This window comes from Grampus griseus (assembly GCF_964374135.1).
Source record: "Grampus griseus genome assembly, chromosome: 8".
Taxonomy (NCBI): domain Eukaryota; kingdom Metazoa; phylum Chordata; class Mammalia; order Artiodactyla; family Delphinidae; genus Grampus; species Grampus griseus.
This window is the reverse complement of record NC_139002.1, coordinates 101,420,380-101,438,964: the sequence shown is the minus strand read 5'-3', so window position 1 is coordinate 101,438,964 and position 18,585 is coordinate 101,420,380. Positions and strand designations below refer to the sequence as shown.

Genomic DNA, 18,585 nt, shown 5'->3' with positions numbered 1-18,585 from the left:
GACGCCAGCCTTCAGTGTGGCCCGGCCAATCAGGAAGCCGGAAGGGGCGGGCGCTAAGATACGTGGCTCAACGCGCGCTGGGGGAGGGGAAGCTCCGGGTCAAGGAGCAAACCCGGCACAAGATGGCGGCGGTAGCGGCAGTGGCGGCGCGTAGGAGGCGGTGAGGAGCCCGGATCCCGGGGAACGCGCCCGGGACGCCCCCAGACCCCCAAATCCCGTGTCTCTCCTTCCTGTATGTTCTCCTGAGACTCCGCCACCCGCAGCCTCGTGAGGACTCTTTGTCTCTCTGGAGGCGGCCTCGGGTGCCCCCAGCCTCCTCGCCGCGTCGGGGGGCCCTTGTTTCTGGGGCTCTCCGCTCCGGCCCGGTGGCTCTAGAAGGCCGCAGCCTTGTGTTCTTCTTGGCCTTGGCCGCTCTCAGCCGCCGCCCTCCCCTGGCGGCTTGCGGCGGTTAACGCTGCCGCCTCTTTCCTGCAATGCGCGGGGCCATCGGGGCAGAGGAAGAGATGCGGCCCGGCCTCCGGGAATGCAGCCTGCTGCCCTGCGGCCCCTCAGCCGCGCTGGAAGCACCGCGGCCGGCAGTCTTGCTTCCACTGCCCTTTCCGCCCTCCCCTCGAGAGCCCCGGACCCTGCCCTGCCCTTGTCTTCACGTGGACACCAGCCCTGGCTTGTTTGGTGTCCACGGTCGTTGGGCACGGCTGGGGCAGGATCCCGTAAGTTCACAGTCGACCTGGATGACGTTGCTCAAACACAACAGTGGTTTGTTCTGCATTTATATTACTGAAAAGACGGTTCGAAACAATCATCAGCGCCACAGAGTGTTTACCAGGACCTAACGGATGTATCGGGGTGGGAGAGGCACGTACTGTCGGCAGCGGTGAAAAAAGCGTGGATCGTAAATTTGACTCCAGAAGCCTGTGACCTGAAACAATAAATGAGTGCACCTTTCCTTGCGACTCATTCCTGACCTTGGCTTGTGACCACCTCTTGCCCAGGGGCGTTCAAGGCATTCCTGAGTTCTCAGGGCCTTCCAACAGGTTACATCTGAAAAATCTTTCAGAAATTCTATCCCCATTGGCGTCTCTCCAAACCCATTTTATAGATTGTGCAAGTAGGACTCCAGAGAGTATTTAATTCACTGTACTTCTGATTACTGCTGCTTTGGGCTGGTGGACACGGGGTCAGTTGCTCAGGGTGTCCGCTGCAGTCACTCCTCAGGACCTGGGCCACATGCCTTGCTTTTGAGTTTTCTGGTAGCATTTCTTCTGCTTGTTTTGCTACTATTTGTTCCTGCTTGACCTATTAAACCACAAAGCCTGGTGTTTTCCTCATCTTTCTGTGTGGCCTGGCTTGCCTTGCACATTCTTCTGGAACTGGAGGGCTTACTGTGTTCTGTGATCTCCTTTCTAGTGATTTTCTTTACCTTTAGCTTTCAAGCAGATACTGAGGATATGCTGGATACAATGTGTTTGTAGGCCCTACTCTTTGGTTACCCTGTTAGCAGGTAGCAAAGTTTTAATGCTGAGGAGAAATGTGTGTTTTTGTTTGTTCTCCCTTATTTGGAACACTTTCTCAGAGTGTGCTCCTAATCAGCCACTGGGAGAGCATGTTTAAACTGCAGATTCCCTGGGACCCGGGAATCTTCATTTAGTAAGCACTGCACGTAACTCTTAACAGACGCTAAAGTGTGAGAATCCCTATTTAGGGTTTACTCAGAATGGATGGATATATCCTTAACAAACTAACTTGTTCAGATAAGCCTGTTAGTCCCTTGTCTGTTATTATTTTTTTTTTACATCTTTATTAGAGTATAATTGCTTTACAATGGTGTGTTAGTTTCTGCTTTATAACAAAGTGAATCAGTTATACATATGATCCCATATCTCTTCCCTCTTGGGTCTCCCAAAAATATGGAACGCTTCACGAATTTGCGTGTCATCCTTGCGCAGGGGCCATGCTAGTCTTCTCTGTTTCATTCCATTTTAGTATATGTGCTGCCGAAGCGAGCACCCTTGTCTGTCATTTGATAGCATGTTGGGGAAGTGACAAGTTTGTGGAAACCCTGGTGATGGTCCTCAATGAGGCAGGCCCTGCTGGTGGTTAGTGCAATGTGCTGTGCATAATGAAGTGCCCGGGCCCTGGAGTTAGGCAGAGCTGAGTTCACCAGTGTCACCTCATACTGGCTGTTAAATCTTGGATGAATTATTGAACCTTTTTCTTTTTTTTTTTTGCGGTACGTGGGCCGCTCACTGCTGTGGCCTCTCCCCTTGCGGAGCACAGGCTCCGGACGCACAGGCTCAGCGGCCATGGCTCACGGGCCCAGCCGCTCCGCGGCATGTGGGATCTTCCCGGACCGGGGCACGAGCCCGCGTCCCCCGCATCAGCAGGCGGACTCTCAACCACTGCGCCACCAGGGAAGCCCCAAATTATTGAACCTTTTATGCCTCAGTGCTCCCATCTCGGAAAAATCCCAATCCTACATTCACCAAGAAAACAGTGAAAGAAAGGGAAAAGAGTTATTAGTGTGTATAAAGAATTGGTTCTGAACACTGGTTGCCTATTAGAATTGTTTAGGGGAGTTTAAAATCTGATGCCCAGGTTCCGCTTCAGGCCAATTAGATTGAAATCTCAGGGTGAGACCTGGGCATAGACACTACTAAAAACTGCAGGGAGAGTTAAAAACTAGTATAGGGCTTCCCTGGTGGCTCAGTGGTTGGGAGTCCGCCTGCTGATGCGGGGGACACGGGTTCGTGCCCCGGTCCTGGAAGATCGCACATGCCGCGGAGCGGCTGGGCCCGTGAGCCATGGCTGCTGAGCCTGCGCGTCCGGAGCCTGTGCTCCGCAACGGGAGAGGCCACAGCAGTGAGAGGCCCGCGTACCGCAAAAAAAAGAAACACAAAAAAACTAGTATAAGGCGGTTAGCCAGGCCCCCGGGTGCCTATTAGGACTCAACACAGGTTAGCTGTTGTTATTCTTTTCAAGCTTACGTGGTGACAGTGGTGACTTATGTCAAAGATATAGCAGTGGAGATCAGAGGAACAGGATGCCTAGAGTGTTAGGGATGTTAGGACCCTAGGAACCTGTGACCAGCTGGCCAGCTGAGGGTACATCTTGAACTTTTTCACTGTAGGTCCCCCCAGTGTCTTTCCAGTGAAAAGGCATGGCTTACTGTGTTTCTCTGTTCCACACATAAGGTACCACCACTTCCCCTGGGACTGGCTGTTACTGTTCCTTTCCTCTGAGAGGCTGATGTAACCTGAGTCAATACCAGGCCTCTGAAGGCCAAGGATCCTTTGTCCACTTCCTCTGCCTTTTGAAGGAAAGGTGTGCGTGAGCCAGCTCCTCAGGCCTGACACTTAAGCCCTGTCCACTCTGCCGTGTTTTCTGTTTAATGGGACTCTATCTTTCTCCCCTTTTAGGGTTGTGGTGGGAAGAGGCCTTTACCTCAGAAGGTGGGGCCCTTTCTGACCCTGTGCTGATCGTGCCCTCTTTGTCCTTTTCCCCCCTAGGTCTTGGACTGGTTTGGTACTGGCTTGTTTAGGCGTCTGCCTGGGAATTACCCTGGCTGTGGATAGAAGCAACTTTAAGACCTGCGAAGAGAGTTCCTTCTGCAAGTATGATATTTCTGGGAGACAAGAATGGAAAGTAGGGTAATGTGGGAGGTGTCTGTGGCAGATGAGGTAGCCTGGGGGCACTGCAGCTGATAGAAGGACTTGGGGGCCTTGGGGAACCCTCCCCCGTTCTCAGTCATTTCACATTGGCAGGAGGCAACGAAGCATACGGCCAGGCCATTCTCCATACCGAGCCTTGCTGGACTCTCTGCAGCTTGGTCCTGATGCCCTCACGGTCCATCTGATCAACGAAGTCACTAAGGTCAGGGGAGAAAAGGAAGAGTCTGGTGGGGGTGGAGAAATGGCTAAGGGGTAATTCGGGAAGGGGAATCCTATAGCCAACATCCTGTGCTATCTAACCTTGGGACTTGTACTTTGTGAGGAATTCAGATTTCAGATCCCTTAAGCAAAGGGCTAGAAGGAGGAGACCCCCTCGGGAGAGAAATGGGTTCAGAGGGCATTTCCTGGTATAGCCCATTCCTTTCTCCAGACCCAGACCTCTGCCTCCACAGGTGTTGCTTGTGCTGGAGCTCCAGGGGCTTCGAAGGAACATGACTCGGATCAGAATTGATGAACTAGAGCCCCGGCGGCCCCGATACCGTGTGCCAGACGTGTTGGTGGCTGATCCCCCCACAGCTGGGTAAGTTTTTCCTGAGGAACATCTCCATCTCCATGGCCCTTTCCCTTCCTAATGAGCCTTTATTTGGCAGCTGACTTTCTCTTCCACATTGGGGTAATAGCTGAATAGCACCCGGCCACTCTCCTCAGCCTTCCCTCATCTGTTCTTCTGTTTCACTTGTTTTCTCAACTGATTGATTGATTGATTGGCCGAGCTGCTTGGCTTGCGGAATCTTAGTTCCCCAGCCAGGGATTGAACCTGCGCACTGTGCAGTGAAAGCACAGGGTCTTAATCACTGGACTGCCAGGGAATTCCCTCACTTGTTTTCTCTTTCACCCTTTATCTTCATTCAGTCAGCAAAGAAATACTGCTTCCTCTTCTGTGCCAGGCCTGGCCTAGGTGCTGGAGATACAAGAGGGAGTCAGCAAGGCCATGGAGCTCGCCTTCCAGGAATACAGTGTCTCTGTGGTTGGTTCCTCCCTTCCCTTCCCTTCCTGTCCTGTCCCCCTGTCTTGTCTCGTCTGTTCTTTTCTTCTCTTTCTTTTTTTCTCTTTTCGCTCTCTTTTCTTTCTCCCCTTCCTTCCTTCCTCCCTTCCTCCCTTCCTTCCCTCTTTCCCTCCTTCCCTTCCTCCCTCCTCAATTTCTCCTCAGATATTCAGGATAGGATTATTCAAATACTCGGGTCATGACACATCGTCGTCATTATTCCACGCATGGCTCTCTGTTAAGTATTTAACTTAGAAAATAACATGATAAACCCTTCACCTAACCCAAACATATACATCTCACTGTCCTGTACCCCTGACTCCTTCGGAGATGATTGTTGTTCTGAAGTTTATTATTCCCTTGTTTTTTTGTTCTCACAGTTATATCGTGGGTACGTATATACATATACACACTTTCGTACATTTGCCTAAGCAATAAATTATGTGATTTTGTTTTTGAGTTTTATAGGGAAAGTATCTTAGTGAATGTGGTCTTTTGGGATTTCCTTTTTTCACTTAACTGGATTTAACTTTGTTGCATGTAGCTCCAGAAACTCATTTTTACTGCTGTATAATGTTATGTTATATGAATACATCCCGATTTACTTCTCCATTTCTGTGTTGATGGGCATTTGGGTTGTTTCCAGTGTTGGCGTGAACATTCTTGTCCATGTCTCCTGTCTCCCTGTGCAGGAGTTTCTCTTTGGTGTATAGCTAAGAGAAGAACTGCAGAGTTGTAGAATATGGAAATCATCAACTTTCCAAGATAAAGCCAAAGTGGCTTACCAATTTACACTTCCACCAGCAATATATAAGAGGCTTATTGAACTGCATCTTCTCCAGCCCTTGGAACTATTGGACTTAATGTTTGTCCGTGGAATGGCTGTAGGATGATACCATGTGGTGGTCTTGGCTTGCTTGTCTTTCCCAGTTTATTACTGATATTGAGCATGTCTTCATGTATTTATCTGTCATTCTGTTCTGTGAAATGGAAGTTCACTGCTCTGCTCATTTTCCTTTTATGTTGTTTGTCATCACTGATTTGTGGAAATTCATTCGTCATGATACCAGTTCTTTATTACTTACATGTATTGCAGTTATGTTTTCCCAGATAGTAGCTTATCTTTTTACTTTTCTAAAGGTGCCTTGAAAAAAGAAGATTTTTTAATTTTATTTTTTAGAAAATTTTATTTATTTATTTTTGGCTGCATTGGGTCTTTTGTTGCTGCGTGCAGGCTACTCTTCATTGCAGCGTGCGGGCTTCTCTTTGCGGAGCACAAGCTCTAGGTGCGCAGGCTCAGTAGTTGTGGCTCGAGGGCTTAGTTGCTCCGCGGCCTGTGGGATCTTCCCAGACCAAGGATCGAACCTGTGTCCCCTGCACTGGCAGGCGGATTCTTAACCACTGCGCCACCAGGGAAGTCCCAACGATTTTTTAATTTTAGAATAGTTTTAGATTTATAGGAAAGTTTCAAGAATATTACGAGAGTTCCTGTATACCCTGTACTCTTGTTTTCCCCTGTTAACATTATTGTGATATATTTGTCATACATAATGAATTGATATCATTATTGTTAACTAAAGTTCATATTTTTTTTTCTTTTTTCATTCCTTTTTTTAAAGTGTTTTTTTTTTTTTTTTTTTTTTTTGCGGTACGCGGGCCTCTCACTGTTGTGGCCTCTCCCGTTGCGGAGCACAGGCTCCGGACGTATGGGCCTAGCCACTCCGTGGCATGTGGGATCTTCCTGGACCGGAGCGCGAACCCGCGTCCCCTGCATCAGCAGGTGGACTCTCAACCACTGCGCCATCAGGGAAGCCCTATTTTTTTTTAAATTTTATTTATTTATTTATTTTGGCTGTGTTGGGTCTTCATTGCTGCGTGCGGGCTTTCTCTAGTTGCGGCGAGCAGGGGCTGCTCTTCATTGTGGTGCACGGGCTTCTCATTGCGGTGGCTCCTCTTGTTGCGGAGCACGGGCTCTAGGTGCGTGGGCTTCAGTAGTTGTGGTGCTCTGGCTCAATAGTTGTGGTGCACGAGCTTAGCTGCTCCAAGGCATGTGAGATCTTCCCAGACCGGGGATCAAACCCGTGTCCCCTGCGTTGGCAGGCGGATTCTTAACCACTGCGCCACCATTTCATTTATTTTTAATTGAAGTGTAGTTGATGTACAATATTACAAAAGTTATAGGTGTACAATATAGTGATTCACAATTTTTAAAGGTCGTACTCCATTAATAGCTATTATAAAATATCAGCTACACTCCTTGTGTTGTACGATATATCCTTGTAGCTTAAAGTCCATATTTTTTTCAGATTTCCTTAGTTTTTTTGTTATTTATTTATTTACTTATGGCTGCATTGGGTCTTCGTTGCTGCGTGCAGGCTTTCTCTAGTTGCGGCAAGCGGGCTTCTCATTGCAGTGGCTTCTTCTGTTGCGGAGCATGGGCTTTAGGCGCGTGGGCTTCAGTAGTTGTGGTGCACGGGCTTATTTGCCCCGCAGCATGTGGGATCTTCCCGGACCAGGGATTGAATCCAAGTCCCCTGCATTGGCAGGTGGATTCTTAACCACCACGCCACCAGGGAAGTCCCAGATTTCCTTAGTTTTTACCTAATGTCCTTCTTCTGCTTCACGATCCAATCCAGGATACTGTTTTATATTTAGTTGTCATGTCTCCTGAGGCTCCTCTAGACTGGGACAGTTCCTCAGACTTTTCTTGTTTTTGATTACCCTTAACGTATCTTTCAATAAATAGAAATTCTGAATTTTGTTGTCAGGTAGATAAGTCTCTTACCTTTTGGTGTTAGTGTTTTCTAAGTTGTGTTTAAATAATCCTTATCTACCTCAGAGTCAGAAAATATTTTTTAATATTTTCTTCTAAAGGTTTTACTCTAAAATTTTAAGTCATAATCTGTCTGGAGTTGATACTTGTATCTGGTATGAGGTAGGAGTGTGATACCATTTCTTTTCTATACAGAAAATGTGTTTTTCCGCTCTGTTATTGAATAGTCCTCCAGACCTCACTGAACTGCCATGCCATCTGTTACATTTCAACATTCTAAGATGCTTGGGTCTGTTTCCAGGCTCTTTATTTGATTCCTTTGGTCAACTTATCTGTCCCTGTACTGTTACCACACTGCCTGTATAGCTCTTAGCAGGTCCCCCGTCTTCTAAGTGTCATGACTGCTCCTGGCACTTTGCACTTCCTTATATCCCTTTTGATCTTTTTCCCAGGCTTTCTGTCTCTGGCCGGGATGCCAACAGCGTAGAGCTAACCATGGCTGAGGGGCCCTATAAAATCATCTTGACGGCACGGCCATTCCGCCTCGACCTACTGGAGGACCGCAGCCTTCTGCTCAGTGTCAATGCCCGAGGACTCTTAAATTTTGAGCACCAGAGGGCTCCCAGGGTCTCGTGAGTACAGGGATCAGGAGTGAAGGGGACCTAGTGTGAAGGAACCTAGGGGTGTCGTAGGGTCTGGCACTGGGTCCCTGGGAGGAGACAGGGTGGTAGTAGAGCCAGGTCGGGGCTGGGGGCTGGGCGAAGCTGACCATCAGGGAGGGTAGGAAGCAGACCTGGGTTGAAGTTTTCTCCATTTCCTGTACAGACCAGGAGGCAGTCACTTTTGTCCATGAGCTGTACCCTGGGCACCTCCTCCCTCAGAGGCCTGCCTGGGTCTGCCTTTCCCTCTTCCCCCTCTCACACCATCACACTTCCCAGATTTATTTTCTTCCTTTTTTTTGTTTTGTTTTGTTTTGTTTTTTGTTTTTAATTTCTTCCCCCACCCCATCTCTGGAAGTTTGTCGACTGAAACTCACTTTTATGTTTCTGTTTTTGTGTTGGTTTTGTGCCTCCTTTTCCCCTTTCCTACCCATCTCCTCCTGCCCCAGTTTCTCGGATAAAGTTAGTCTCACGCTCGGTAGCATTTGGGATAAGATCAAGAACCTTTTCTCTAGGTAAATCCATGACCACTGGTACTGTATCTGTTCCTCTGCCCTTACCCCCCCTTCACTCTGGCCCCCCGGGAAGGTGCCCCAGACCCTTCCATACCCTGTCCTTCACTCACCTCTTTTTCCCCAGCTATATGGTCTCTGGTTCCCGTTCCCCATTCCCTTGGCTAGGAGCCCCCTGGGAGAAGGAAGATGAAATGTTGGATATCCTTGAGGAATGTAGGGAGCTTCTTGCTTTGCCAGGGGGTGGAGAGATGCTGCCTGTTGCTGGGGTTCCTGCCTCTCAGCTGGCTTGCACTGAGGCTCTGGGCAGAGCTGCTTGCCAGCTGCCCTTGAAAGCATCCTTTGGCAGAATCTCTTGTTTGAGTCCCTGTGTAGAGGCTTGACCATGGTTATGACTCACTTGCCTTTGCAAAACCCTGTGTCACGCCAAGAGGCTGAGGCCCAGTGAGGGAAGTTGGGGCCAGAGTCTCTTGGTAGAGGCAGCAGGGCTAGGACTGGCATTCCGAACCCAGGCCCTTGAACCTGTCTGCCTGTCTCTTCTGGAACGCTGGCAGAGGCTGATGGTTTGGGCCTGTGTTTGGAAGGCACCCCTTGGTGGCATTTACTTCTCATTTCCCTTTCTCATTTCTCTCCCTGTCCTTTGCACACTTACCTGCTCACTGGGGGTCCCTTTCCAAGCTTTAACATTCAGTCCCTTCCTCCAGTGCCTTCGTTCCTTTGGACCCTTGGCTCTCTATTCCCTCACCCCTCCTTCCACTAGCCCCTCGTCCCTGCCCCCTCTGGATTGGAGCAGACAGCTCTCCTACCTTCCAGGCAAGGATCAAAAGACCCAGCTGAGGGCGATGGGGCCCAGCCCGAGGAAACACCTGGGGATGGTGACAAGGCAAGTTGGTGGGGGTGGGTGGTTGGAGCACAGGGCTGGCTGGGAGGTTGGAGGGGAAAGGCCCACAAGAAATTTGAGCTTAGTCTTGCCATCGCGGATGGGATTTAGAAAATGGGCAAGGGAAGAGAGAGGACCTGGTGTGTGATTGAGTAGTGGTCTGCTTTCTCCTTCCAGCCAGATGAGACCCAGGGGAAGGCAGAGCACGATGAGCCAGGAGCCTGGGAAGAGACATTTAAAACTCACACTGACAGCAAGCCCTTTGGTGAGGGGCTGGGGGAGCCTTGGGCAAGAGGACAGGGAGTCCTTGCCAAGCAGAAGCTCTGGAGCTCATCTTTTGCTTTTCTTCCAGGCCCCACGTCTGTGAGTTTGGACTTCTCTCTGCCAGGCATGGAGCATGTGTATGGGATCCCCGAGCATGCAGACAACCTGAGGCTGAAAGTCACTGAGTGAGTCCTACAGTGACATCAGGATATGGGGGGAGGGAAGGGGGCAGAGGCCAGGGCTGTGGGAGATGTGCACACAGATTAGACACTCCAGACGAGCGTGGCTCACTTCCTGTGCCAGAGAACCTTGGGCCATCAGAAAATGCTGCTTTGAGAAAGGGCAGAGGGGCCAGTTTTTATCCCTCATCTGTGTCTATGGGGCTGGGGCTGTGCATGCCATGGCCCGGGGCCAGTCTGTCTGTCTGCCTGCCTGCAGGGGTGGGGAGCCGTATCGCCTCTACAATTTGGACGTGTTCCAGTATGAGCTGTACAACCGCATGGCCCTATATGGGTCTGTGCCCGTGCTCCTAGCACACAGCCCTCATCGGGACCTGGGCATCTTCTGGCTCAACGCCGCGGAGACCTGGGTTGACATATCCTCCAACACTGCAGGCAAGGTGAGAGCACAGGCGTGGGGAGCAATAAGGGAGGGAATCGTCAGGCCTTGAGACAGATGGGTTTGTTAGGGGCATTTGCTTTGAAGAGGCTGGTAGAGTGGCCTATTTGGATACCTGTTTGGGGACTGGATGAGAGACAGGCCCTGGGCCTTCTGGGCAGCATATGAGTTCCCCAGACACTCCCAGAAGACACAGACTCATGGGGAAGGTATTTCCTTTTCTGCATTTATTAATACATTTGTTATTGAGTATGCGTTAGGAGCTTCAGACCCTTTTCTAGGTGCTGGGGATATATTGCTCACTGAGTTAGGAAAGGAGGAAGACAGATTAAACAGGTAACAGAGGGAAGATGAGTTCAGTGGTGGTAAGTTCTAAGAAAGAAATGCAGTGGTCATGTGATGGGGATGGGCGGTGCTGCTTATGATGGGGCCCAGGGAAGCCTCACTGAGGAGGTGACGTTTAATCTCAGCCCGAAGTGACTCAAGGAGCCAGCTGTGTGAGGACTCTGAGGAAAACACTGCTGCTTTGTCTTTGGGTTGGGAAGCAAGAGGGTGGTGTCAGACCTCTCTCTGGTCCCCTCTGCAGACCCTGTTTGGGAAGATGCTGGACTACCTGCAGGGCTCTGGGGAGACCCCACAGACAGATGTTCGCTGGATATCGGAGAGTGGCATCATTGATGTCTTCCTGCTACTTGGGCCGTCTGTCTTTGATGTCTTCCGGCAGTACGCTAGTCTCACAGGTACGCAGTGTCCCTACTCTGTCAGCCTGCAGCCTCCCTTTCTGGTCCTTGGCTTCTTGAGGGATGACTGCATTTTCAGAAATCCTGTGCCTTGGCCTATTCTCTAGCCCGGTGCCCTTTCATCTCCCTCAATTTCTGGGCATCCCCATTGGCCCCAGGTTGAGCCTGACCCCATTGTGACACCCATCCCTCACTGAACCTGCAGGGACCCAGGTTTTGCCCCCGCTCTTCTCCCTCGGCTACCACCAGAGCCGCTGGAACTATCGGGATGAGGCTGACGTTCTGGAAGTCGATCAGGGCTTCGATGATCACAACCTGCCTTGCGATGTCATCTGGCTGGACATTGAGCATGCTGATGGCAAGCGGTATTTCACCTGGGACCCCAGCCGTTTCCCCCAGCCCCTCACCATGCTTGAGCATTTGGCCTCCAAGAGGCGGAAGGTAAGAGGGCCGCAGCCATGGTTGGTTTTCTCAGGCATGATAGCCCTGGAGAACTCTCACTACCCGTGTTCCGTGCCCCCAGCTGGTGGCCATCGTGGACCCCCACATCAAGGTGGACTCTGGCTACCGCGTACATGAAGAGTTGCAGAACCTGGGTCTGTACGTTAAAACCCGGGATGGCTCTGACTACGAAGGCTGGTGCTGGCCAGGTAGGTGGGCCCGGAATTAAAGGAGGCTATTGGGAGGCCAGGGAGCTAGAGTGGAGGCTATTTTACCCCTCAGGGGTTGAAAGCCATCCTTGATTTCTTCTAGGCGCAGCCGGTTACCCTGATTTCACCAATCCCAAGATGAGGGCCTGGTGGGCTAACATGTTTCGCTTTGACAATTATGAGGTATGGCAGCCCCTCCCCGACCTGCCTCTGTCTTTCCCACTCTACCTCTTGGAATCAGTCATTCTCTGCCTGCTATCCCTGCTATGGTTGGTTGCTCATAAGATATCGGGGCCTTGATGATCCTGGGGGGGGCCCTGAGAAATGCATCTTTCTGGATTCCTAGGAGCTCTCTGCTCAGACACTGTTTTGTCTTCTCCCTCCCCTCTGTCGTCTGTCCCCATTCTCTGCCTTGTGTTCTCAGGGCTCATCTCCCAACCTCTATGTCTGGAATGACATGAATGAACCGTCCGTGTTCAATGGTCCTGAGGTCACCATGCTCAAGGATGCCCAGCATTATGGGGGCTGGGAGCACCGAGACGTGCATAACATCTATGGCTTCTACGTGGTAAGGGACTGAGAGAGGAGAGACCAAGGACCGAGAACTTGCACCGATGACAGCTGGCTTTTGCTCCTCACTACCCTTCTTTCCTGTTCCCACGCAGCACATGGCGACTGCTGACGGGCTGGTGCTGCGCTCCGGGGGCATAGAACGCCCCTTTGTCCTGAGCAGGGCTTTCTTTGCTGGCTCCCAGCGCTTTGGTAAGATTTGGAGAATAAAGCTGTGGCAGAGGGACCTGGGCCTGGTTCTTGGAGAAGTCTGTCCATCCTCTGAGAGTTACGTATTTCCTTCCAGCTGTTCACTAAAAGCGAGGCAGGGAGTGGGAGGGCCAGTCCATGTTGAAGTGCTCTTGTGAACTCCGCCATCTTCAGCAGGACTCTGGGGGCCCCAGAGGAGATGTGGCAGGTTAGAGAGGTCAGCTGTATAAAAGGCTGAGCCCCTTCACTGTTTGCAAGTTCCCTCCCTCTTTTCTTCCTCAGGAGCCGTGTGGACAGGCGACAATGCTGCCGAATGGGACCATTTGAAGATCTCTATTCCTATGTGTCTCAGCTTGGGGCTGGTGGGACTTTCCTTCTGTGGAGGTGAGAGGGGGAGGAACTTGGAGCCTTGCTTTGGCGGGAGAGGGGCAAGGTAGAGGGCATAAAACCTAGGCCTGTGCAGAGAACTGACAGTCCACGATGGGGCCTTGGGGGGCTCCTTAGGCAGCAGCCCTCCCTCACCCTCTTTTCCAACCGGTTTCCTCCCTCCCCTCTCTAGCGGATGTGGGCGGCTTCTTCAAAAATCCAGAGCCAGAGCTGCTTGTGCGCTGGTACCAGATGGGTGCCTACCAGCCGTTCTTCCGAGCACATGCCCACTTGGACACTGGTCGGCGAGAGCCGTGGTTGTTACCGTCTCAGTACCATGACATAATCCGAGACGCCTTGGGTCAGCGATACTCCCTACTGCCCTTCTGGTATACCCTCTTCTATCAGGCCCATCGTGAAGGGATTCCTATCATGAGGTGAGGCATTCAGTTGGGTCTGTGTAGAATGGACTGAGATGGCTGGGAGACTGGGTTCCATCTCTGGGCCTCTTTCTTCATTTACGAGGGCCTTGTAAAGGAGGGAAATCTGACTGCAAGGTCAAGAGTAAGAAGAGACCAGTGGGGAGATGAAGAGCAGTGAACGTTACTGAGTGCTTATGACATGCTAGGCATTACTCATCACTATCCCCAGAGCCAGAAACAAGTCAGACAAGTGTCGTACCCTTGTGGAACTTACATTCTTGGGAGGAAGACAGAGAGACATGTAAACAAATATGGAAATAGGAAAACTGCCAAAACTGACAAGGTTTTTGAAAAAAATAGAACAGGGTAACGGAGTTAAGTTCCACAAACAGGCCACGTAGGGCTTCCCTGGTGGCGCAGTGGTTGAGAGTCCGCCTGCCGATGCAGGGGAAGCGGGTTCGTGCCCCGGTCCGGGAAGATCCCACATGCTGCGGAGCAGCTGGGCCCGTGAGCCATGGCCGCTGAGCCTGCGCGTCCAGAGCCTGTGCTCCTCAACGGGAGAGGCCACAGCAGTGAGAAGCCTGCGTACCGCAAAAAAAAACAAAAAACAAAAAACAGGCCACGTAAAGATGAGCCCTGACTGATGAGTAAGACAGGCTTTTGTGACGCAGAGGAAGAATGTTCCAAGCAGGGGAGACTGCAAGTGCAAAAATTATGAAATGGAAATGAGTTTGTTATGTTCCAGGAGTAGGAACAAACCAGTGTGTCTCAGGGGTAAAGAACCAGAGGGAGAGGTAGATGAGGTGGAGTGGAAAATTCAACCTGAACTAGAGGGCTTTTCAGGCCAGGATAATGAAGTGGCCGCTGGGGGGTAGCTGTGCAGAGCAGTTTCCAGAGGGAGCAGGGTGGGAGGAGGCAGGGAGACACGTTAGGAAGTTAAATGTCTAGACCAAGGTTAGAGTGCATAGCTGAGTCCTTAAGCCTGCTGGGCTGTCTGGCTGCCAGCTCGCGGGTCTTTCCCCTGTGCTCTTCTTTTTGCCAGTGCCTGGGGTAGCATCTTTGACTTCTGCCAAACAGCAAGTGTCTTCCTTTCTTGTCCTGCTTCCTTCCTAGGCCCCTGTGGGTGCATTATCCTCAGGATGTGACCACCTTCAGTATAGATGATCAGTTCCTGCTTGGTGAGAAACAAGGGGGACAGTTAGTGGTGGGTTGGGATAGGGCTGAGAAGAAGCAAGCACTGTGATAGATACGTCTGTGGATGTGCAGGGAGGGAGGAGTGAACGAGGCCAGGGGTGCAAGGGGGTGGGTGCTCTAGGGCTCCCTCTTTGGGAACTGATCTCCCCAATTCAGAGTTGATTCTGCTGTGTCTTAGGGGATGCATTGCTGGTTCACCCTGTATCAGACTCTGAGGCTCATGGCGTGCAGGTCTATCTTCCTGGCCAAGGGGAGGTGAGTTAAGGAAGGGTGTGGTGGGGAAAGGTGGTGGAGGTCAGAGAGGGTAAATAGAGTGGGGGGTCCTCTGTGCAGTGAGTGACCGAGTATATCTTCTGCACCCACAGGTGTGGTATGACGTTCATAGCTACCAGAAGCATCATGGTCCCCAGACCCTGTATCTGCCTGTAACTCTAAGCAGTGTGAGTATGCCTGGCCCAGCTGCCAGCTCCATCTGCCTGTAGGTTTCCAGAAGGGGAGAGAGTGTATACTTTGGAGTCCAGTTCCTAAGGGGACGCAGATATACACAAGCAAAAGATATTGCAGGGCCCAGGGTTGAACAACAGGGCTACTTCATCCCAGCACTGCTCTTGCTCTAGATCCCTGTGTTCCAGCGTGGAGGGACAATTGTGCCCCGATGGATGCGGGTGCGGCGTTCTTCAGACTGCATGAAGGATGACCCCATCACTCTTTTCGTTGCACTCAGCCTCCAGGTAAGCGCATAAGCAGGGAGCCTCCTCAACCATCTGCCTACCTTCCTAGGATTCAGTCCCCTGGGGATGTGCCCCTCACTCCCTCTTGGGCTCAGGCTCTCGCCTACCCCACTTCCTGCTCAGGGTACGGCCCAAGGAGAGCTCTTTCTAGATGATGGGCACACGTTCAACTATCAGACTCGCCATGAGTTCCTGCTGCGTCGATTCTCATTCTCTGGCAACACCCTTGTCTCCAGGTAAGGAGGTACCCTTTCTTCCTTGGCAGCCTCTGGGATGCTTACAGCTCACTGTGCTCTTACATCATGGCCTTGCTCTGCTCTCCTCCTCTCTGCTCTGACAGTTTTTTTTCTGATGGGTATCCATTTTTGCTTCCTCCAGCTCAGCAGACCCCAAAGGCCACTTTGAGACACCAATTTGGATTGAGCGGGTGGTGATAATAGGGGCTGGAAAGCCAGCAACCGTGGTACTCCAGACAAAAGGTGAGTGATCTGGCCCCCAGGTGGGGAAAGAGAAGAAGCAGGGCAGGGTTGGGGACCCCCTGCGTATAGGAAAGTAGTTGCTATTGACTCTGGCACTCTTTCTCTTTCCTCCACCAGGATCTCCTGAAAGCCGCCTGTCCTTCCAGCATGACCCTGAGACCTCTGTGTTGATCCTGCGCAAGCCTGGCGTCAGTGTGGTATCCGACTGGAGTATTCACCTGCGATAACCCAAGGGATGTTGGGGTGGGGTGTGATGGTCTTGATAGTTACTCTTCCTTCTGCCCTGGAGTTTGACCTTCCCCAGACTTCACCTTTCTTATCTCAAGATCTACATTCTGCCAACATCTGGGCAGGATGAGAGGGCTTTCCCTGGGCTCTGAATTCATTTTGTGATCTCCTGACCTCTCCCACCCCATTGACACCACATCTCCCTTCATCCCCAAATATTCTGTTGCTCTGACTGGAGCACATTCACCTGTGAAGACCTGGGGACCACAGGGCCCTTGCTTTCCCTTCTCTTTTCTTTCTTCTGGGGGCCCTGAATCTCCTCCATACCCTCTCTGTTCATGTCTCTTGTGTGTTGATGCCATTTCTTGGAAGAAGATGAGGGCAGTGAGCTTTAGGGCTCCTTTTCTCCTTCCCCTTCCCTCCCCACCAAACTGTTCTCCCTCCTTTTTATTTCTTCCTCCTGGCTCTTCTCTATCAGGCCTCTCTGTTTTATGGCCCATTGATGCACAGGGTCCACCCCTTACCCTGATAAGGGATGAATGGATCAAAGGAGTGAGGTTGCTGGAAAACATCCTCTTCCCTGGCATCCCAGCCTTTCCTCTCCCTGCTTCTATCTAGAGCAGCTGCGGTTCTGACAGGGGCAGTTCTACCTCCCCTGTCCCTTGGGGGAAAGAAGTTTCCACTCCTTAAGAGGGGATGAGCGAGACTTCTTTTGCCTCCTAAAATTTTGTCCCCTTGAGGGGCATTCCAGATGGAGAAATCAGTTGCGGTTTCATGGAATCATGGTCACCTGTATTTATTGCTGGGGGAAGGCTGAGGGTGGGGGAGATGATCATGTGCGCTCAGGGTTGGCCCAGGGCCCTGGGTGGGGGGTGGGGGAGGACTAACTGGGGACGATGGGGAATGTTTGTGGGAATTTTTTTTACTTCCTTTTGGCCCCCAGCTGTGACAGGTTTTGATAAAAGGAGAAACAATAAAGAGAGAAACCATAAATAACTGTTGGCGTCTGGATTCCAGTTCTGGCCTGAACCACAGACCCCTAAAAGCCCGAGGACCTGACATTTTCATTTAGCTTCAGCATAAGCCTCATTGGTTGAGCAAAATGAGTGAGTGCAAGCCTCCTTCAGCTTGCTTGATGCCAATTTTTTTTTTAATTAATTTATTTTTGGCTGCATTGGGTCCTCGTTGCTGCACGCGGGCTTTCTCTAGTTGCAGCGAGTGGGGGCTACTCTTCGTTGTGGTGCGCGGGCTTCTCATTGTGGTGGCTTCTCTTTGTGGCGGAGCATGGGCTCTAGGCGCATGGACTTCAGTAGTTGTGGTACGTGGGCTCTGTAGTTGTGGCTCGCAGGCTCTAGAGCGCAGGCTCAGTAGTTGCGCACGGGCTTAGTTGCTCCGTGGCATGTGGGATCTTCCCGGACCAGGGCTGGAACCCATGTCCCCTGCATTGGCAGGCGGATTCTTTTTTTTTTTTTTTTTGTGGTACACAGGCCTGTCGCTGTTGTGGCCTCTCCCGTTGTGGAGCACAGGCTCCAGACGCGCAGGCTCAGCGGCCATGGCTCACGGGCCCAGCCACTCCGCGGCACATGAGATCTTCCTGGACCGGGGCACGAACCTGTGTCCCCTGCATCGGCAGGTGGACTCTCAACCACTGCACCACCAGGGAAGCCCCTGGCAGGCGGACTCTTAACCACTGCGCCACAAGGAAGTCCCTGATGCCAGTATTTTCATAGAGGAGCCCAGCAAGGTCATCAGATTTTGGTAGGCCTAGTTAATAGTGGTGACCAGAGCTAATGGGGTCCCTCTTGAATAGAAATAGCTATATGTCAGATGTTCTCATACTAAAGACTGCTTCTCTTTAGCTAGCAGCATTTTTAAAAATTTCCCATTGTTTTAGTGACAGGAAATAGTTTCCTCCATTTTGTAGACTGACCACAAGTCTTAGAGATTATTTTAACAAGAAACTAGGTTTTATTTGGAAAAATTACTGCTCAGGATGGTTTATGCCTGTGAGGAGTTAGGGGTTGTGTTTCTGGAATTCCTCAGCTCAAGAAATATTTCCAGGGGCTTCCTGGGTGGTGCAGTGGTTAAGAATCCGCCTGCCAATGCAGGGGATATGGGTTCGAGCCCTGGTCTGGGAAGATCCCACATGCCGCGGAGCAGCTAAGCCCGTGAGCCACAACTACTGAGCCTGCACTCTAGAGCCTGTGAGCCACAACTACTGAGCCCACGTGCCACAACTACTGAAGCCCACGTGCCTAGAGCCCATGCTCCACAACGAGAGAAGCCACTGCAATGAGAAGCCCACGCGCCGCAATGAAGAGTAGCCCCCGCTGGCCGCAAATAGAGAAAGCCTACGAGCAGCAACGAAGACCCAGTGCAGCCAAAAGTAAACAAATAAATAAATTTATTTTAAAAAGAGAAATTTCCAGTTAATTCTCTGGGAGATAGCTCATTGCCTTGACATTTTACCCCCACCCCTTCTGTCACCTGTTTCAGTGTGGGTCAGAGGAGACAGTACAGCTCCTGGAGTCAGGTATCTAGAAGGGACATAGAAAATTGTACGATGGGAATTACATGATTTGGCGCAATTTTAGTTA

General features: G+C 51.1%; 1 protein-coding gene across 2 annotated transcripts; it reads left to right on the top strand.

The window, feature by feature from the left end:
• Nucleotides 1-110: 110 nt before the first annotated feature.
• On the top strand, nucleotides 111-16,984 carry GANAB (glucosidase II alpha subunit). Of its 2 annotated transcripts, XM_082660270.1 has the most exons (25): nucleotides 111-160; nucleotides 3,507-3,611; nucleotides 3,762-3,870; nucleotides 4,121-4,248; nucleotides 7,939-8,118; nucleotides 8,595-8,660; nucleotides 9,471-9,540; nucleotides 9,715-9,802; nucleotides 9,890-9,986; nucleotides 10,240-10,420; nucleotides 11,006-11,159; nucleotides 11,365-11,600; nucleotides 11,683-11,809; nucleotides 11,913-11,992; nucleotides 12,234-12,377; nucleotides 12,475-12,571; nucleotides 12,851-12,952; nucleotides 13,128-13,371; nucleotides 14,470-14,534; nucleotides 14,729-14,805; nucleotides 14,916-14,990; nucleotides 15,168-15,281; nucleotides 15,405-15,517; nucleotides 15,660-15,760; nucleotides 15,878-16,984. In XM_082660270.1, exons 1-25 carry the CDS (start codon nucleotides 123-125, stop codon nucleotides 15,985-15,987), a joined length of 2,901 nt encoding a protein of 966 aa, XP_082516396.1. In that variant the 5' UTR covers nucleotides 111-122; the 3' UTR covers nucleotides 15,988-16,984. The 2 variants fall into 2 exon arrangements, with proteins under 2 accessions (XP_082516396.1, XP_082516397.1); XM_082660271.1 differs by lacking the exon at nucleotides 8,595-8,660.
• The last annotated feature ends 1,601 nt before the right edge of the window (nucleotides 16,985-18,585 follow it).

Coding starts and splice junctions, on each gene's coding strand:
- GANAB (XM_082660270.1), top strand. CDS start 123: ATGGCGGCGGTAGCGGCAGTGGCGGCGCGTAGGAGGCG. Junction 9,803..9,889: donor CACTGACAGCAAGCCCTTTG/GTGAGGGGCTGG, acceptor CTTTTCTTCCAG/GCCCCACGTCTGTGAGTTTG. Junction 15,518..15,659: donor GGCAACACCCTTGTCTCCAG/GTAAGGAGGTAC, acceptor TGCTTCCTCCAG/CTCAGCAGACCCCAAAGGCC.